At 52.3% G+C, this 18,549-nt stretch overlaps 1 protein-coding gene across 9 annotated transcripts in view; it reads right to left on the bottom strand.

The window, feature by feature from the left end:
- The window catches only part of TMEM131L (transmembrane 131 like), a 199,845-nt gene that overhangs the window by 17,011 nt on the left and 164,285 nt on the right, over window positions 1–18,549 (bottom strand). For 8 of the 9 annotated variants that reach the window (XM_051819931.2, XM_051819934.2, XM_051819933.2 and 5 more), the window contains 5 exons: window positions 17,180–17,366; window positions 16,826–17,011; window positions 16,173–16,322; window positions 15,234–15,844; window positions 9,155–9,303 (listed from right to left, as the gene is read on the bottom strand). In XM_051819931.2, the coding sequence (XP_051675891.2) occupies window positions 9,155–9,303; window positions 15,234–15,844; window positions 16,173–16,322; window positions 16,826–17,011; window positions 17,180–17,366 (1,283 nt within the window). The remainder of the gene's footprint in view (window positions 1–9,154; window positions 9,304–15,233; window positions 15,845–16,172; window positions 16,323–16,825; window positions 17,012–17,179; window positions 17,367–18,549) is intronic. The other variant, XM_051819932.2, reaches the window with a different exon arrangement.

Genomic DNA, 18,549 nt, shown 5'->3' with positions numbered 1-18,549 from the left:
CACTGACCAGATACAAGAAAGCCACACAGACACGCGACCCAGCGTTGAACCTCAGACACACTGCCGTACGTATTCACCTAGTATTCCTCTGTGCACCTCGAAGAGGGCATTTTCCCTGGTCCCTCCCCCTGCACCCCAGGGCCAACAACTGCTCATCAACCCAGCAAGTCTCGGAGCCTTCCTGTCTCTCCAGGTCAGGCACAGAGGATCAGACTCCAGGCGGGGTCAGAGAGCGAGCCGGCTGCTAACTGATGGCAGGGTGGAGAAAGATTCCCTCAGGTTTAATAAAAGCACAAGCTCAGTGACTGAGACACCACTTGGGACACCTGCAGCCCATCCTGGAGCGCCTGGGTCCGGGTCCGGGTCCTGGCTCTGTTTTCTGATCCGGCTTCCCACTAATGCATCGCTGCCCTCCGCCAGGAGACCCACATTGAGTTCTGAGCTCCTGGCCCCAGCCTGGCCTGGGCCTGGCTATTGCAAGCATTTTGGGGGAGGGAACCAGCGCATGTACGATCCCTTCCCCCACCCCCATTGAATGTCTCTCCTCCTCCACCTTTCAATAAAATTAAATTTAAAAAAATTTTGAAATCTCTGAAACGTAAATAAAAGCAAAGGAAGAAAATAAAAGGGGGAAGTCACAGGATCCCTTAAGAAGTTCATGGAACACGGAATTAGAAGGTGAGTTTATGGGGCCAGCGCTGTGGCACAGCGGGTTGACGCCCTGGCCTGAAGCGCCAGCATCCCATATGGGCACTGGTTCTAGTCCCGGCTGCTCCTCTTCCGATCCGGCTCTCTGTTGCGGCCTGGGATAGCAGTAGAAGATGGCCCAAGTGCTTGGGCCCCTGCACCCACGTGAGAGACCTGGAAGAAGCTCCTGGATCCTGGCTTCCTATTGGCACAGCTCCAGCCGTTGCGGCCAATTGGAGAGTGAACCACTGGATGGAAGACTTCTCTCTTTCTGCCTCTCCTCTCTCTGTGTGTAATTCTGACTTTCAAATAAATAAATAAATCTTTAAAAAAAGAAAATAAGTAAGTATATGGGGCCGGTGCTGTGATGTAGCAGATAAAGCTGCTGCCCGCAGTGCCAGCATCCCATATGGGCGCCGGTTCTAGTCCCAGATGCTCCTCTTCCAGTCCAGCTCTCTGCTGTGGCCCAGGATGGCAGTGGTGGATGGCCCAACTTCTTGGGCCCTATACCCCATGGGAGACCAGGAAGAAGCTCCTGGCTCCTGGCTTCAGATCGGCACAGCTCCGGCCACGGAGGCCATCTGGGGAGTGAACCAACGGAGGGAAGACCTTTCTCTGTCTCTCCCTCTCTCTGTCTGTAACTCTACCTTTCAAATAAATAAAATCTTAAAAAAAAAAAAAAGAGGTGAATTTATTACCATGCAAAGGATTTTGAACTCCACACATAGTTTCATCATAACACTCATTTCCTTGAACGTTCTGAAGCCCCGAGTCCTCACCCTGTTAGGATGCTGTGAGGAAGAACAGGTCGGACGCAGTGCAGAATGCCCTGTGCGGGTCTGGAAGGGGAGGTGGGTGTTGGGACTCAGGGGTGGGGGTGATCCAGCCCAGAAGCCGGGTCCACAGTGGGGCCAGGGAGTGAAATCCAACACATGACCTTGTCCTTGGGGGGCGGAGGGTGAGGAAGCCGGCCGGTGCCAGGCCGGCAGTGGAGGTGGCGGATGAACCGAGGAGGGAAAGCAAAGTGCAGAAGCAAAGCCCCTGAGCCTGGCAAGAAATGAGAGGAAGTCGCACGGGACAGTCGGGCTCTGCTTCCCAGGGAAGGGGACGGAGGAAGGCGGGAGCAGGAAGAAACAGTCGCGTGGAGCTGCATAGCGGAGCTCGGGCTGAGGCCAACTTGCTTGGGGAGGACCTCCTCGGGCACAGGGGCTGCAGCTTCTTCAAAGCTTCGCTGTAAGCGTTCAGGTGTCTGGGGCCGAGTAGGCAGCTTCCGTCGGGGGTTAGTCATTAGCACACTGTTTCTGAGCCACCTGAACCGGTTAAGTTTCCCGACTCTCCCGCTGGAGGAGATGATGGAACTGATGGCTTGAACAAAAGCCAAGGACAACAACAACAACAACAACAACAACAACAACAACAGAGGAACCACACACCGACGGCAGAGCATTCTGAACATACAGTCTACCTAAACAGAAGCTGGTACAACTAAGAATGGCAAAGCTATGAGAAATGTCACATCCTAGTACCTCATGCACAAGGCATTCATACCTCTCCATACAGAGTTTCTTGCAGAAAACAAAGGAAAACTGCTAACATTTGATAGAAAACCAAAGGGCAAAAAATACAAATTCTCTCTCTTTCAGATACACATACACACACACACACACACACACACACACACAAAGGGTCCAATCAAAGAGACTCCTTAGGTCGTGAAGAAGCTTATGTTTTGCCTGCACTGCACGGCTGTGCCAACCCACGTCGGAAGGTGGCGGGGAAGGGCACAGGTACCAGGGCCCCCTCCTAGCAGCAGGTGCAGCCCTAGGCTGCACACGGAGGACATCTCAATTGACAGAACTGTCCATTCGCAGCGGGAGGACAGGGGATGGGTGATGCTTTCACTTTTGTGTTCCCCAGAACTTCATACAGAAATGAAACCAAGGGAAAACCATCATTTCAAGCCATTGTTCAAGCCATTCCCACTGAGACGCACACTGAAATGAAAACCAGAACCATCATCTGTTTGCCTATCCACCGACCAAGGCTCTGCAACCCACTGAGGCTGCCGAGTGGGGGGTGAAACCAGACTCCCACATATCCCACCAGTGAGGGACAGCGGGTCCCAGCTTCGGGGGAGTCACCAGGAGCAGCCGACCGCCTGTGAGTCTATTTCTCTACACCTACAGATAAGGACCTGGAGTGCACCGGGGCAGGGACAGGGCAGCGGGCAGAAGGGCGAGCACAGTTACTCGTGGATGTAAAAAGCTGGCAACAGCCTGCGTGCCCACATGCAGGGGAAGTGTGATTAGACACAGTTAAGGGATGGAATGCTACCTAACCCCAGAAAACTGAGTTCCCCGTTTAATAATGTGACAAGATCAATGTGATAACATTATCACAAAACTATGCATACACAAGTTATTATATACACAACAGTGAGTATCTTAACTTTTAAGGTAGGATTCTTACATATGTGCACAGAAAAGAAACAGAATACACAAAACATTAAAAGTGGTTCATTTCAGATGGTTCTTTTTTACGCTTCTACAATAACTGTGAATCACTTTCCTAAAGTAGCGAAAATTCTGTTTCAAAGAAAACAGCCACAGCAGGGTTTAAAATTTTGTTTGCAGCTTCCAAAGCCAGGCTTCACCTTCCTTCCTGATCAACGGAGAGGAGTGTTCTCTCCACGTGCAAGACACAGATTTATGGTTTCCTAGGCTGCGAAGTTGGTCTCCAAGAACGTGCGGGAAATGCAAACACTGAACACCGCCCTCAGCAATGTGTTCGTCAATTTTCTCTGAGCAAACAATGAAATGGCAAGGACGCTCATGGGGTTTTAAAGCATGGTTCAGGGCCAGCACTGTGGCGTAGCAGATAAAGCCACAACCTGTAGTGCCAGCATCCCATGTGGTCGCTGGTTCAAGTCCCAGCTGCTCCACTTCCGATACAGCTCTCTGCTATGGCCTGGGAAAGCAGTGGAAGATGGCCCAGGTCCTTGGGCCCCTGCACCTGTATGGGAGACCTGGAAGAAGCTCCTGGTTCCTGGCTTCAGATCGGCCCAGCTCTAGCCCTTGCAGCCAATCAGAGAGTGAACCAGCAAATGGAAGACCTCTCTCTCCGTCTCTCTCTGCCTCTCTGTAACTGCCCGTCAAATAAATAAATAAATTTTAAAAAGACAGAGAGAGACTAAAGAGACCAACACCAAAAGGAATATATGCTTTAAAAAACAAACAAACAAACAAACAAAAAAAAACCGGGCCAGCGCCACAGCTCACTAGGTAATCCTCCGCCTGCAGCGCCGGCACCCCAGGTTCTAGTCCCGGTTAGGGCACCGGATTCTGTCCCGGTTGCTCCTCTTCCAGTCCAGCTCTCTGCTGTGGCCTGGAGTGCAGTGGAGGATCCTTGGGCCCTGCACCCGCATGGGAGACCTGGAGGAGGCGCCTTTCTCCTGGCTTCGGATCAGCGCAGCACGCTGGCAGCAGCAATCATTTGGGGGGTGAACCAACAGAAAAAGGAGGGCCTTTGTCTCTCTCTCTCTAACTCTGCCTGTCAAAAAAAAAAAACAAAAAACAAAAAACAAAAACAAAAAACAAACAAACAAAAAACACGGTTCTATGAAACACAGTGAGTCACAGTGGCAACACACACGTGGTGGCCTACGATAGCCTGCAAATCTGCCCCAGAAACCCAGTTTGGTTGCCCTGGGTGGGGAAGACGCAGGTGTCAGCCTGGGTCTTCCCACCAGCTCCCGAGGGCTGCACCTGGAGTGAGGCAGCTGCCACCGTGTCTGTCCCACACGCAGACACTCAAGGACCAGGACAAAGGGGACCACAGCGAGTTCCTGGGAAACACAATTAAAAGCTATTTATTTTGGTGAAGAAAAAAACAAAATCCATCCATCCAAGGGGTCTTCAAGCAATTCATGGAAAAGGGAGTATTATGGGGGAAAAAAAAAGCCTGGATTTACATTTTTGCACGAAAATAAGGAAAACCCTGCCTCTGAAAGCCATTTTTCTGTGACCTTTCAGAAGTACCCTCTATAAGCTCAGGGGCCGTGTGCAGTAAGGGCTGAGCTCCAGGGACCGGGAGCGAGGCAAGGCCCACGCCTACAAGGATCAAACGGCAAAGACACACAGAGAAGGAAAGGGCAAGTTAAGAAAGCCGCTACGAGGCAGCTGGGTACAGGGCCGAAGACGGACAGGGTGGGAGCCAGGGGAGACTCGGAGGCCCGGGGCAGAGCTGGAGGGAGGGGCATGGCGCCCACGCAGGATGCCAGCAGCGAGCCCTCCTCCTGTCCCCAGGGCTCTCTCAGACCTGGGGCACTGGGGAGTAAGCTGCTAGGACATTCCCAGCACACAAAGGTGGCGGCCACAGGGTCAGTGCACCTCGTCGTTGGCTTCCATTTCACCGCAGGACATCAGGCTCAACTCCTGACCCCATGAGCTCCCTCCCACCTCGGATTCAGGGACTCCACTTTTCCCCCGAGAGCACGTGCCTCCTTCACCCATGGCCTAGCGTCTCGTACTTCTGTCTACCAGCACCCCTGACCCGTGTGCAAGTGCAGCAGTGCCCAGGTCCCCACACACACCTCCGAGGGCTCCCTGCCACCCTGGGGTCTGAGCTCCACAGGGCCAGGACCCACACATGAGCACCAGGCACGACCTGTCGTGGAGACCCCGGCTCCACCTCCACGCCCAGCCACGCCTCTCTACGTAACGACCAACCTCCAACTAACTGTCACTTCCTAGGTGCTTACTACCTGTCATCAGAACTCAAGAGTACTACATTTGAAGCATTTTCCAGGACACAGCCCTAGGAGGCAGGTGCACTTTTAAAGAGTTTCATTTTACAGAAGAGGGACACAGGTTACGAAACTCGCCTCACACCATGGAGCCAGTAACCCACGAGCTGGATTCAAACCTGGGGTGGGGGGGTATGGTGTGAAGTCTGCACTGTTGACTGTCACACAACCCTGCTCTGGGAGACACAAAAATGAGTCATCGCAGACATCGGAGCGCCCCGTCTTTGGGTCGGCCCCAGGCTTTGCACCTTAGAGTTATCCATTTGTAAATGGCTCAGGAAAAAGATGCCGCCTGCCTTTACCCAGTTAGGCACTTCGAAGGCCTGACGGCTTTTCTTCTACGACGTCTCCCATCTGTTCTTCCCACTGTTCACCCCTGCTCCAAACACAGTCTCGACTGCAACCCCCCTCTCAGCAGAGCCTCCTTGTCAGAAGGGAGCGGGCACCCATCTCTTCCTCGCCAGCCCAGCTCAGACCCCAAGGTGGCAGGGAGCCCTCGGAGGTGTGTGTGGGGATCTGGAGGATCTTCCAGAAGTGCGTTACGCACCCATTCACCTGAGCACGTGCTACAGCACCCCGCTGGTTCTAACTCACGGGCGTTCTGCCAAGTCTTCGTGCAGCTGAACTGAAAAATACCCAACGACGACCTTGCAGGAAGACTGCATCACCCAGCACCAGCACCAGCACCAGCACCCTCACACCCCGACGGACGGCTCTCCACGGTCTGTAGCAACCTCACCTGGACAAGGGGGCTTTTATACTTTATTCTTTTTTTTTTTTTGACAGGCAGAGTGGACAGTGAGAGAGAGAGACAGAGAGAAAGGTCTTCCTTTGCCGTTGGTTCACCCTCCAATGGCCGCCGCGGCCGGCGCGCTGCGGCCGGCACACCGCGCTGATCTGATGGCAGGAGCCAGGTGCTTCTCCTGGTCTCCCATGGGGTGCAGGGCCCAAGCACTTGGGCCATCCTCCACTGCCTTACCGGGCCACAGCAGAGAGCTGGCCTGGAAGAGGGGCAACCGGGAAAGAATCCGGTGCCCCGACCGGGACTAGAACCCGGTGTGCCGGCACCACAAGGCGGAGGATTAGCCTAGTGAGCCGTGGCGCCGGCCAACAAGGGGGCTTTTAAACACATAGATTCTGAAATTCCTTAGCGGGCACCCTCTTCCCACAGCTCGTGCTCACACACATTGCCGTTTATGTTTCCCATGGAGGCCGAGGGACTAAAACTTAAACTTGTAATCGGCATTCAAAGTCTCGCCATGAGGTAGCTCTGACCCTCCCCCTGCCATGATTCCACATAGGCAACTTCTTCCTGCCGTCCAATCCCCCGCCTGCTCCCAGTTCTGCCCTGAGGTCTCCCCATCCACCGCTGGGGGGCTCTGTGGTGCCCACTGCCCACCTGCGCGTCCATAACCTACCCGCCCACCTCTCCACCTCCCCAGGTGCTTTCCGTGGCAGCCATGGCCAATGCGGACTTCCAGTCTCTATAAATCTCAGTGCCTGGTTACACAGAAATATCCTGTCTTTCTCAGAAGACTGCCAGTTCCTGGCGTGCAGTGTCTATGACATATTCTCAATCACTTCCATTTTACTTACGTGGAAAAGTCACGTTTGCTCTCATGTTCAAGCAAAATGCGGTAAAAGAAGAAATCACCCAAAAGCCTCAAGTAGAAATAACAGGTCTCCCACTGTTACAGGTTATTTTGAAGACTCATTTATTTGAAAGGCAGAGTGATAGCAAGGTACAGAAAGACAGAGAGAAAGAGATCTTCCATCCACTGATTCACTCCTCAAATGCCTACGACTGCTGGGACCAGGCCAGGCCAAAGCCAACAGCCAGGAACTCCATCTGGGTCTCCCACGTGGATGGCCACAACCCGAGTCCTTGAGCCTCATCTGCTTCCTGGCTTAAGTCACTGCGCCACGATGCCTGCCAGGCAGACCAGTTTTAAACATTTCTCTCTCCACCTACGCACATGTAAGAATGGCAATATGGCCGAGGAGATTTATAAAATATATGATTTTTTATTTTTAAAATTGAAGGCTCCATTTTGTATGAATATTTTAAAAATATTTAAATATTGTACAAATATTTAAAAGTAGAACCAAAGGGACTGACAACTTTCAAACACGCTACATTCATTCCTAAGGATCTCCCTCAGGGCAAGAAAAGGGTGGCAACCATTTTTTTTTTTTTTCAAGTTATCATCCTTTTAAACTACATGTTTCAGGGCCGGTGCTGTGGCACAGAGGGCTGACACCCTGGCCTGAAGCACCAGCATCCCATATGGGCAACGGTTCGAGACCCGGCTGCTCCACTTCCGATCCAGCTCTCTGCTATGGCCTGGGAAAGCAGTAGAAGATCACCCAAGTCCTTGGGCCCCTGCACCCACATGGAAGACCCAGAAGAAGCTCCTGGTTCCAAAACGGCTGGTTCCAAAACGGCTGGTTCCAACAGCTCCGGCCGTTGCACCCAAACGGGGAGTGAACCATCGGATGGAGGACCTCTCTCTCTGACTCTCTCTCTCTCTCTCTCTCTCTCTCTCTCTCTCTGCCTCTCCTTTCTCTGTGTAACTCTGACTTTCAAATAAATAAATCAATCTTAAAAAAAAAAAAACTACATGTTTCATTGTCATAGGATACTGGTTTTCTTCTAGGAAACAACTGAAATTATTTATTTTCACTTCCCTCTCAATCTCACCTCCCATTTTTCACAGATTGCTATGTCCACTTAAAACTGTCCCGATCTAATTGTGGTTACAACTGCCCGCTGCTGGTCTTAGGCTGGACTAGAGGCACTGAAACCTCAGCCACAAACCTTCATCACAGCTTCTGCAGCCCGGAGTCCTTGTTTACTGCTGCCTTGGCTGGCTAAATTCATCACCTTGGTCCTGCTCTCGAGAAAGGGTTACGAGATGCACCTTGCTGCAGGACGCCTGCCGATAGCTTTGTGCTTGAGCGTGAAGGTGGCAGGAGCCACGGTTGCTGTCTCTCAATGATACTGCACTACTCTCTCTCGGTGTCAGTACTTCTCTGGAGAAACCTAAAGCCACCTGCAAGTCGCGCCTGCCGCTCCCTGCCTCGGCACACCTCTGCATGGCTCGGGGTCCCTCGCTCTGACCGTGCTGGGCTGACGTCCGTGACCGCGTTTCAGCTCCCCCCGGGGTACAACCGCATGCCCTCCGGATCTCCACATTTCTCCTCTACCATCGACATTTTCCCTCTATTATGTCGTGAATACTTTTTTGACATTTTACGGAGAAGATGAAGACAGCAAAGGGGATAAAGACAAAAATAAAACAATCGGCGTGGCAGGGGCGGGCCCTAAAACACAGGAACTCTGTGACAACCGGACAGAGGGGGCGCCATCCGCTTCTACTCAGCCCTTGTGACCTAGAGGTAACGCAGGTGCTTCAGAATGTCATCTCCTGAGAGTAAAAGCTATGAGGTCCCATGAAAACTTATCTTAGCAACTCCTGATTAATTATAAAACAAATAAGACTCCGAGTGTGCACACACACACCAAACCCACCAGCATCATGAATCCACATGCACTGAGAAGCCTGAGACGGACACGCACACTGATCACGCGGACGACTTGCACGCGAAGCCCTATGCCGGGCTCTGCTCTTGGCAATGGGCCAGACAGAGAGGGGCACAGACCTCCGGGGAAGGCGCATCCTGCTTCTCAGGACCCGCGTCATCTCTCGGTGCTCTGTGAGTCCTCTTGCCGGAAGGTGACCTCGGCTCGGCCTTTTCCAACACGTCCCAGCTGTGTACTTCGTTCTTGACAGGCGCTTGTTGGCTGCTCCCTTGAACAAATAGAAACGATTCAATTTCTAGCTAATCACATCCCCATTCCTATTCCCTGGGCTCAGCACCCTTCTTGCACCACGTGATGTACTTAGGCTTGGAATTAAGGATCACTTTTGCCATCTACGATGTTCCAGAAATGTATTTGGTTTATGGGTGAAAATGGACTAAGAGTTCAACAAAATCTTTCCAACAGGTGGAGCCCAAGGGGGAGAGGGGCACCGACACTCACAGCATCACGATTCATAGTAGCCAAGAGCTAGAGAAAGAGTTCTGAGTCTGTTGATGGCAACAAGGAAAAACACAATGTGGGTTATACATGCAGCAGGACACCATGCAGCTGCATTCGCTGCATAACAATGCAAATGAATTTAACACCACTGGACCCTACAGTTGAAATGGTTCACCTAATTTAAAAACAAAAAGAATTTAAATCCTGATACATGTTACAACACACAGAGGAACCCTGAAGACATTATTTAAGTGAGATAAGCCAGACCCAAAAAGACAACTATTTCACAATTCCACCTGCACACGCAGAACCCCGTCCTTAAAAGCAGAGAGAGAGAGAGAGAGAGAAAATGGTGGTTACCGGGGTCTCAGAGGAGGAGAAACAGGTATTTGTTACTTACTGGCTACAGAGCGACTACTTGGGATAGGTAGAAAAGTTCTGGAAATAGATGGTGCTACCAACACCAAGCTTGATCATTACAAAGAGTGAGGATGGTGAATGTTCTGTTCTGCATATTTTATCACAAATTTTTTTAAGTTGGGTGGGGAGGCAGGGACTCGGGTTCTGGTCATGATTCAATAAGGAAGGTGTTTCAAGACCAAAGCCAGCTCTTCAGCTGCCTGAGCCTCTGTCCCCTTACTTATAAACCAAACCCAGCACGCACCACCTTGTCTGCCTAGCCTGTCAGCAGTGACAAAGAGGCAAAGCATCCCCACAAAAGGACACAGGAGCCGTCTCTGGGCGGGTCCTTCCCCTCCGGCAAAGGATCCAAACTGAACAGCCCATGCTAAACCACCCCAAAATAACAGCAACACAAAGACTCTTAGAAAATCAGCATGCCTTCTACGGAGCCAAGGATCCAGTTCAAATTCCTTTTTTATATTTAATTTAAAAAACACAGAAGATGGAACGAATCCATGCCATCCTATTAATGGTGCAACTTTCCCACAACCTCACAGGGTAAGAGTGCTAACAACAAAAAACAAACAGGAAGACAGAATCCTAACAAAAGGGGGAGGGCGACTTCACGGGGTGACGGTTTCACCTGGGCACGCGTCTCCCATGTTCACCAAGATGTGCACCTTAAACACGGCCAGCTTTTATAGGACAATCATACCTCAAAAAGAGGGTGAGATTAAAAAAATTAAAAAGGGGCTGGCACAGTGGCTCACTTGGTTAGTCCTCCACCTGCGGCGCCGGCATTCCATATGGGTGCCAGATTCTAGTCTCGGTTGCTCCTCTTCCAGTCCAGCTTTCTGCTGCGGCCCAACAGGGCAGTGGAGGATGGCCCGAGTGCTTGGGTCCTGCACCCGCATGGGAGACCAGGAGGAAGCACCTGGCTCCTGGCTTCCGATCGTGGCAATGCTGGCCGTAGCAGCCATCTGGGGAGTGATCCAACGGAAGGAAGACCTTTCTCTCTGTCTCTAACTCTGTCAAATTAAAAAATAAAAATAAAAAAAGAGGGGGGTGAGAATAAAACCCCCAGGTAAGTGGAAGAACCAGTGAATGAACCAGTTTCACGGTCTCCAATCTAATAGTGCAGTGTGGTCTGCACTCAAGTTCATCAATGGAACCTTGTTTTTTTTTCTTTTTTTTTTTTAATTTAATTTCTGCAGATACCTGATATTTGGAACTACTGGGAGGTATCTATTCAGTGACAACGTTCAGATAATGCTAGCCCAAGGCTTGGGGAAGCAATGCATTGAGGAGTCTGTTATCTTCTAGATCGGAAGAGGAAAGCACAGGCCTGCTTCTCCCTGTGCTGTGCCAAGGCCACCCGTGGCCTCTGTGGCCAGGATTCTGAATCTGTACTATGCTGATGATACAATTAAAAGTCAGGGTTCTAAACACGGGGAAAGAGACATTTCAAAAGACCATTTACGTTATGTATAAAGCCCCCCTCTTTTCAGACGACCGTGAAATGCTGGGACATGCCACATGTCTGCAAAAGCTATCTGCTGCGCTGTTTGACGGGCGGGTGCCAACACCCAAGTGTGGGAAAACAGGGCCCCGAAGACTCTGCCAACAGACTTCACCTTCGGCAGGAATTTCGGTTTCTGATTTCACACAGGTCTGCAGGAAGGAGGCAGGGAGAAAGGAGGAAGAAAGGCACAGACACATTTTTCCGATTTTGAGAAATGTCACATTTCTCAACATCGAGGGCATCATCAGAGCCGTGGACACACACGCTGGGACATCTTCCTCCCCCAGGATCAGCTACACTCGTCAGGGTCGGGGTCGGGCCAGAGAACAGGCGAAGGCACCACTGGTCCAGAGCGGCCAGGGGTTCCGATGGGTAACAGAAATCCTCAGAGGCACTGCCACAGACAGGGCTGTCCCGCCTTCTCCCTGTCTCACCCACAACCATCACTAGAAACACTTCTAGGCTGCATCCGGGTATTTTGGGAAAAATGGCTACAATGTGACCAAGACATCAACCGGCGCCAACAGAGTGGGCACAGTGGTCCCCTCCACCCTCCACCCCGGGATCCTCAACCAGCAGGGAGCTCAGCTCAGCCTGGCTCACGAGACCGAAGGTGCTCTCTTCAGATTCTAGAAGCAAAACAAGAGCGAATGCTGCAAGCCGGACGGACCATACAGAGGCTGTGGTCTGCGAATGGCATTCCCGTCCTGGAGCACCTTTGCCCACGGCAGTTCCCGTGATGAAGGGCCTGCTCCTCACCCACCAGGGACGGCGGCGCCTGCCTTCACAGCCCCACAAACCCTCGCCAAGCAGCTCTGCGTCCTGCTGCAAATGACCATTCTCTTCCTCTGCAATTCTCAGTTGGCACTGATAACGCTCTCAATCCTTAAATATTTTTTAACTGCGAACTGACAGCAGGGAATGGGATCACTTCTAAACATCTTTAATAGTTTCTTGTGAACATAAAACAATATACAGAGGCCGGCGTTTTGGCGTAGTGGGTAAAGCCACAGCCTACAGTGCTGGCATCCCACGTGGGCACCAGTTTGAGTCTTGGCTGCTCCACTTCCATTCCAGCTCTCTGGGATGGCCTGGGATAGCAGTGGAGGATGGCCCGCGTCCTTGGGCCCCTGCACATGTGTGAGAGACCTGGAAGAAGCTCCTGGTTTCAGATCAGTGCAGCTCTGGCCATTGCAGCCAATTGGGGAGTGAACCAGCAGATAGAAGACCCTTCTCTCTCTCTCTCTGCGGAACTCTTTCAAATAAATAAATAAATCTTAAAATACACACACACACACACACACACACGGTGGTTGCTCGGCATCCATGGGGCGTGGATTCTAGGAGCCCCATGAACACTGAAATCTGTGATAAGTGAGCGTGGTACTTGCATATAACCTATGCACCCCCCTGTACACTGCAGATCACCTCTATGACTTACGATGCCTAATCCAGCGCAGACACCATATAGCTGTACTGTATCGGTTAGGAAACAACAATCCGTACATGTTCGGTACAGATGTGATTCTTCCGAAGTTCCAGACTCATGCGTGCCTGAGTCTGCAGATGCAAACGCACAGGTACACAGCAGAAGAATTCTGCTCTGCGAACCAGCACCTCTGCACGTGTTGTCAGAACAGGGGGCAAAGCCTTGCTCTTTCCTCTGCTCTGACCTGAGCTGGCGGGTGGTCGCCGCCACCACTCGCCAGGCTGGTGAGAGGGTGGCTTCCATTTAAAAGATCACAAACAACGTTCATTCTCTGCACGGCAGGGCCGCCGCTGGCAGGTCTACCACCAGCAATGACACAGGCAAACCTTGCACAGATGGACCCCGGGTTAAATGCATGCACTTGCTGGGGCACTGCGAGCCGTGGTGACCTTGGTTCAGCTGCTGGTGCTAAACACTAGGGACTGGACCAACTCAGCTCCTCTGACACACGCTGGCGCTGCGTTCCCAGAGCTCGACCACTCCAAAGCCCCAGGGCAGGGCACAAGGGCACCTCAGTTTTGCAGGCACATTTGTCCAGGTATCTGTGGGACACAGAGGGCCATGGAGGCGGCTCTGCCGGGGGCTGGGAGAGGACTGAATCCCTCACCCTCATCATCACAAGCCTGTGCAGCATCAGCCTATTCAAAGGTGTGCTCAGGGCCAAAGGGCTCACAGAAACAAGGTAAAAGCCTAACAGGAGGCCGGCGCCGCGGCTCACTAGGCTAATCCTCCGCCTTGCGGCGTCGGAACACCGAGTTCTAGTCCCGGTCGGGGCGCCGGATTCTGTCCCGGTTGCCCCTCTTCCAGGCCAGCTCTCTGCTGTGGCCCGGGAGTGCAGTGGAGGATGGCCCAAGTGCTTGGGCCCTGCACCCCATGGGAGACCAGAAGCACCTGGCTCCTTGCTTCGGATCAGCACAGTGCACCGGCCACAGCGCGCTGGCCGCGGTGGCCATTGGAGGGTGAACCAACGGCAAAGGAAGACCTTTCTCTCTGTCTCTCTCTCTCACTGTCCACTCTGCCTGTCCAAAAAAAAAAAAAAAAAAAGCCTAACAGGAATGAACTCTACAGGGTTTTCCCCCCACAGGGCTTTGGTCTGGGCCCCAGAGAGCATGTGGGACACCATAACGCATCTGCAGACAAGGTGTCTGGGCTCATTCAAAGATCTAGTTAACCGCTACACCCAGGGGTTGACGGAGGGCACCAGGGCACAGCGCCAGCCCGCAGACATGACTACAACTCAGGCGGGCACGCTGCTGCCCGGGGAAGCGGCACGCATAGGCAGAAAGAATGTCCATGCTGCCGCCCAAACCTCGCTCCACTCACAGCCCCGCTTCCCTTCATGTCAGCATTGCCCTTCGACGCAATATTCCAGGTGCAGCCTGGGCTCTGCTCCACGTGCACAAGATTCCGGAAGCTTCTCTACCGTTTCAAGGGGCCGAAACCAGGACGCTGTGAACGCTGAGAAGTTGCAAATAAGAGCAAAGGCAACTGAGTCTCCCAGATTGTGCAAAGAGCCAAGAATCTGACTTTGACAAGTCCAGGAATGCACATATTCTAACAGTCAGGACGGAAATTTAAAAAGCAAAATAAATAAATAAAATTAAAAAATGAAGGGGGAACAGGTGTTGTGGTACAGTGGGTTTAAGCTGCCATCTGTGACGCTGGCCTCCCACATGGGTGCTACTTCCAGTCCCAGCAGAGCCACTTCCAATCCAGCTCCCAGCCAAAGCACCTGGGAAAGCAGCAGCAGATGGCCCAAGTGCTTGGGCCCCTGCAGCCACGCGGGAGACCCAGATGGAGTTCTGGGCTCCTGACTTTGGCCTGGCCCAGCCTGGGCTGTTGCAGCCATTTAGGGAATGCACCAGTGGATAGCAGATATCTCTCTCTCTCTCTCTCTCTCTCTCTCTCTCTCTCTCTCTCTCTCTCCCCCTCCCTCCCTCCCTCCCTCCCTCCCTTTCAAATAAATAATCTTTAAAAATTAAAAAAAAAAATAGGCTGAAAAGATGAGATAAATAAATAACGAGAAAAAGACACCCTGGTCCTCCCAACAGTAACTGGACACAAACTTCTCAGCCACATTTTCAAACCCCGGGGCCCTGTCCTGATCCTTCCATGGTACTAGTTGCATTTCAACCTCCGTGCCCTTGCGAAAACTCTGCAGGGGCTAAGAGAAACCCTCCGCCTCCTCGGTGGGGACCAAGGGGCGCAGGCCACAGCAGACAGCAGCACCACGGACCAGGCAGAGGCCGGCGAGCAGGATCGGCAAGGAGGAGGAGGAGATTACCAGCATGCTTTCTGGAACTTTCGGGCAGCTCTGGCAGGTACTGAGGTGCGTTTCTTGGCAAGTGACTTTCAGGTAGTTTCTTGGGGGTCTTCAGCTCCTTGAGCTCAGCGCTGCCCAGAGCGCTAAGGGCCGTTTCCTTAGGAAACAAACAGGACTGCACTGCCTCCTTCACGGTACAGTCTGCAGAAGTGTCGCTGGCGAGCGCCGGCTCTCGCAGGGGACCCTCTGCCTTTCCCAGGGTGGCGTGGGGAAGGGATAAGTGCTTCAGCGGGGGGACACTCCCGCCACTCGCGTCCTTGAGGCCGGCCCCGTGCTCGGCCGGGCCGTCGGCGCATGTGTCCTCTCTCCCGGCACACGGAGCACCGCCCAGGGCCACTGTCTGCCTGTCCTCGGGGCTCGGGCTGGCGCCACCTGCTGCCCCAGCCGTGCCAGTCTTGTGTTTACTGTAATAGACCGAGCACTTGTGCTTCTTCTGGGAGTGGCCGTAGCTAGCCGGGCTCCTCCTGGCGGCATTCTGCACCCGGCTCCGGGGAGCGCTCACCGCCAGGCAGCTCTTGCCCCGGCCCTTATCCGAGGGGCCGTAGGCGTCCAGGAAGTTCTTGCAACTGCTTCTGAAGAGAAGAAGACGGCATGTTTAACAAGGGGGCAAGCCAAATCCGCCTGTCCCGTTCTGCCCCAACGCCTGTGGGCGTTAGGAGCACGCCCTCCCCCTCTGCGGAGCTCCGGGAACTTCCTGCCCACAAGGACACCCATGAACTGTGCCTTCCAGGAAGGCGCTCTCAGTAAGGCCATGGTGCAGCCGTCCCCACTGTGGCACGGAGATCGTGTGAAAGCCACCGTACAATCAGAGTTAATGTTACCTGAACATCACACCCGAAAGGAAGGCGCAAATCGTCAAAGGCGAGAACGGACACCACCGCCCGCCCCCAGGATTCTCACTTGTGAGCCGGGGAGCCGATCACGTCCATGGGCCCGCTGCTCTGCTGGGAGCAGGAGCTGGCGCTTTGCCGCTGCCTCGTCTTCATGAACTCCATGAGAATGTACTGTGCTTGCTGCACGGCTATTAAAATCACACCCAGCAGAGACAAACTGAGGGAGAGAAGCAAGCGCACTCATCACGGCAAAGGCACAACTGGCATAGAAAAGGTAGGTGTGACTACAGAATGGCTGGGGGGGGGGGGGGCAGCTAAAGACCCGGCGCTGACATTCCAGGAGACGTAAACAAACAACCAACCCAGGTTCTGAAAAAGGTGCACATTTATAAAGCTGATGCTACAATTAAATTTTTAAAGACCGTGCCAGGATAAAAATCACTTTGAAAGGATCAGCCTCAAACTGTCATGGCATTGAGCTAAGAGTAATGCACCTGCCCCTGAACACCCGTGCAGCACAGCTGTCAGTTACACTCCCCGGGGCCCTTGAACCTCACAGAACCTCACACGGTCAGCAAGCATCCAGCCGCTCTCCTGTGCCGGGGCTCTGGGGGCGGCCGCTCTCCCGCGCTGGGGCTCTGGGGGCGGCCGTTCTCCCGCGCTGGGGCTCTCGGGGCAGCCGTCCTCTTGCTGTGAACAGCGGGGAAGCTGCTGCTTTACCTGACGAAGAACACGGTCAGCTTCCAGAAGGACTCCTCCCAGCTGGGCCCCGGGACCACGTGTGCGCACAGGGGCAGCAGGTGGTGAGGCAGCGTCACGTTGAGAGTGAAGCGGAACTCCAGGTCGGCCGCCGTCACGAGGGTCAGCTCCCGGATGACCCAGGAGGAGGTGAAGTCTGGAGTGAACCTAACAAGCGATTCAGCTTTAGGAACGTGTGCCCACTTAAGCTGCAGCCACAAAGCCAAGCGACAGTGACGACAGGGAAACACAACGTAGGCTTGTACCGACAGGAAAAGCCGCCTCGCCCCACCGCGTGCGCCTTGTGAAACCGAGCTAACGGAATCGAACGCTTACACAATGCTGATGTCGCGGGATGTGTTTGGGTCCAGAGAGAACGGATGACAATCCAGAACTTCGAACCCGTAACCCTGGCAATTATACCCACTTATTCTCAGCGCTGACACCGTTACAGGAAGGGGCCCGATGTTCTCAACTTTGAAGTTCTTTGTGATAGATAAAATTTGCTTGCTGTCTTTCAATTCTAGGAAGGACAAAGAGTGAGATAACATTTATTTAAAATAACTGAGTCAGTATTTATTCAATCAACCAAACCACTGTGAAATAAAACATTCAACATAAGCTGAAAAGGATTCCTACGTGATTTCTACGACAGCTGTAGATTTCTGTTATGTGCCAGAGTACAAGAAATACTTCAGTCCTCAAGACTTTTCTGAAGATACAGTGCTCTCTGCCTAGGTTGGTCCTTCACTTATTAAAAGCTAACGTTACAGGTTTGCTCCCCATGTGCCCTGGGACACTGAGCTTCTCTCGCTCTGAACCAGGAGTCAGTTAAACACATGCATGCGCTGCTGGGTGAATCCACCACACCCTCTACGTCAGGCAGTAACTAAATCCTCACAAAGAAATCAGAGCACATCTTACGACAATGTTTAAATATGCCTATACATTTACAACCCACAATCCAGTGCACGTAAGGATGAATTATCTTTTATTGCATCCTTTAAGGCTATGAAAGTGAACTTTGGGGGCCAGCGCTATGGTGTAGCGGGTGAAGCCGCCGCCTGTGGTGCCGGCATCCCATGTGGGCGCTGGTTGGAGTCCTGGCTGCTCCACTTCTGATCCAGCTCTCTGCTGTGCCTGGGGAGGCAGCGGAAAATGCACCCCGCATTGGAGACCTGGACGAAGCTCCTGGCTCCTGGCTTCAGATCAGCACAGTTCCTGCCGTTGCAGCCAGTTGGGGAGTGAATCAGCAAATGGAAGACCTCTCTCTCTCTCTCTCTCTGCCTCTGCCTCTGCCTCTCCTTCTCTCTCTGTGTATCTCTTTCAAATACATAAATCTTAAAAAGAAAAAAGTGAACTTTGAATGGGAAGATGGATGGTATCAAGTGCAAAACTGAACAATCTTTCTGAACTTGGTGTTTGTTTAGCCTGATTTTCTAAGAAAAGGATTCAAATTGGGCGTTAATTATCCAATGCCTTTATCCAACAGCTTTCTCAAGAAAACATTAAAACACTCTCAGTGTTTTCACACAACATAAAAAAGTAATAGGAAAACAAGAGAGAACTTACCAAAAAACACTTTACATCTAGTGTTTGAATTTTTATTTTAGTTACAGAGGAAGTTCATGAAACACATATAAATGATGTAAAAGCATTTAATTTAAATCTGTGCAAACTGAGAAATTCCTAGCATGCTATTTCAG

Source organism: Oryctolagus cuniculus, chromosome 8 (assembly GCF_964237555.1).
Source record: "Oryctolagus cuniculus chromosome 8, mOryCun1.1, whole genome shotgun sequence".
Lineage (NCBI taxonomy): Eukaryota > Metazoa > Chordata > Mammalia > Lagomorpha > Leporidae > Oryctolagus > Oryctolagus cuniculus.
The sequence above is the reverse complement of the archived record's forward strand: the minus strand, read 5'-3'. Positions and strand labels throughout refer to the sequence as shown.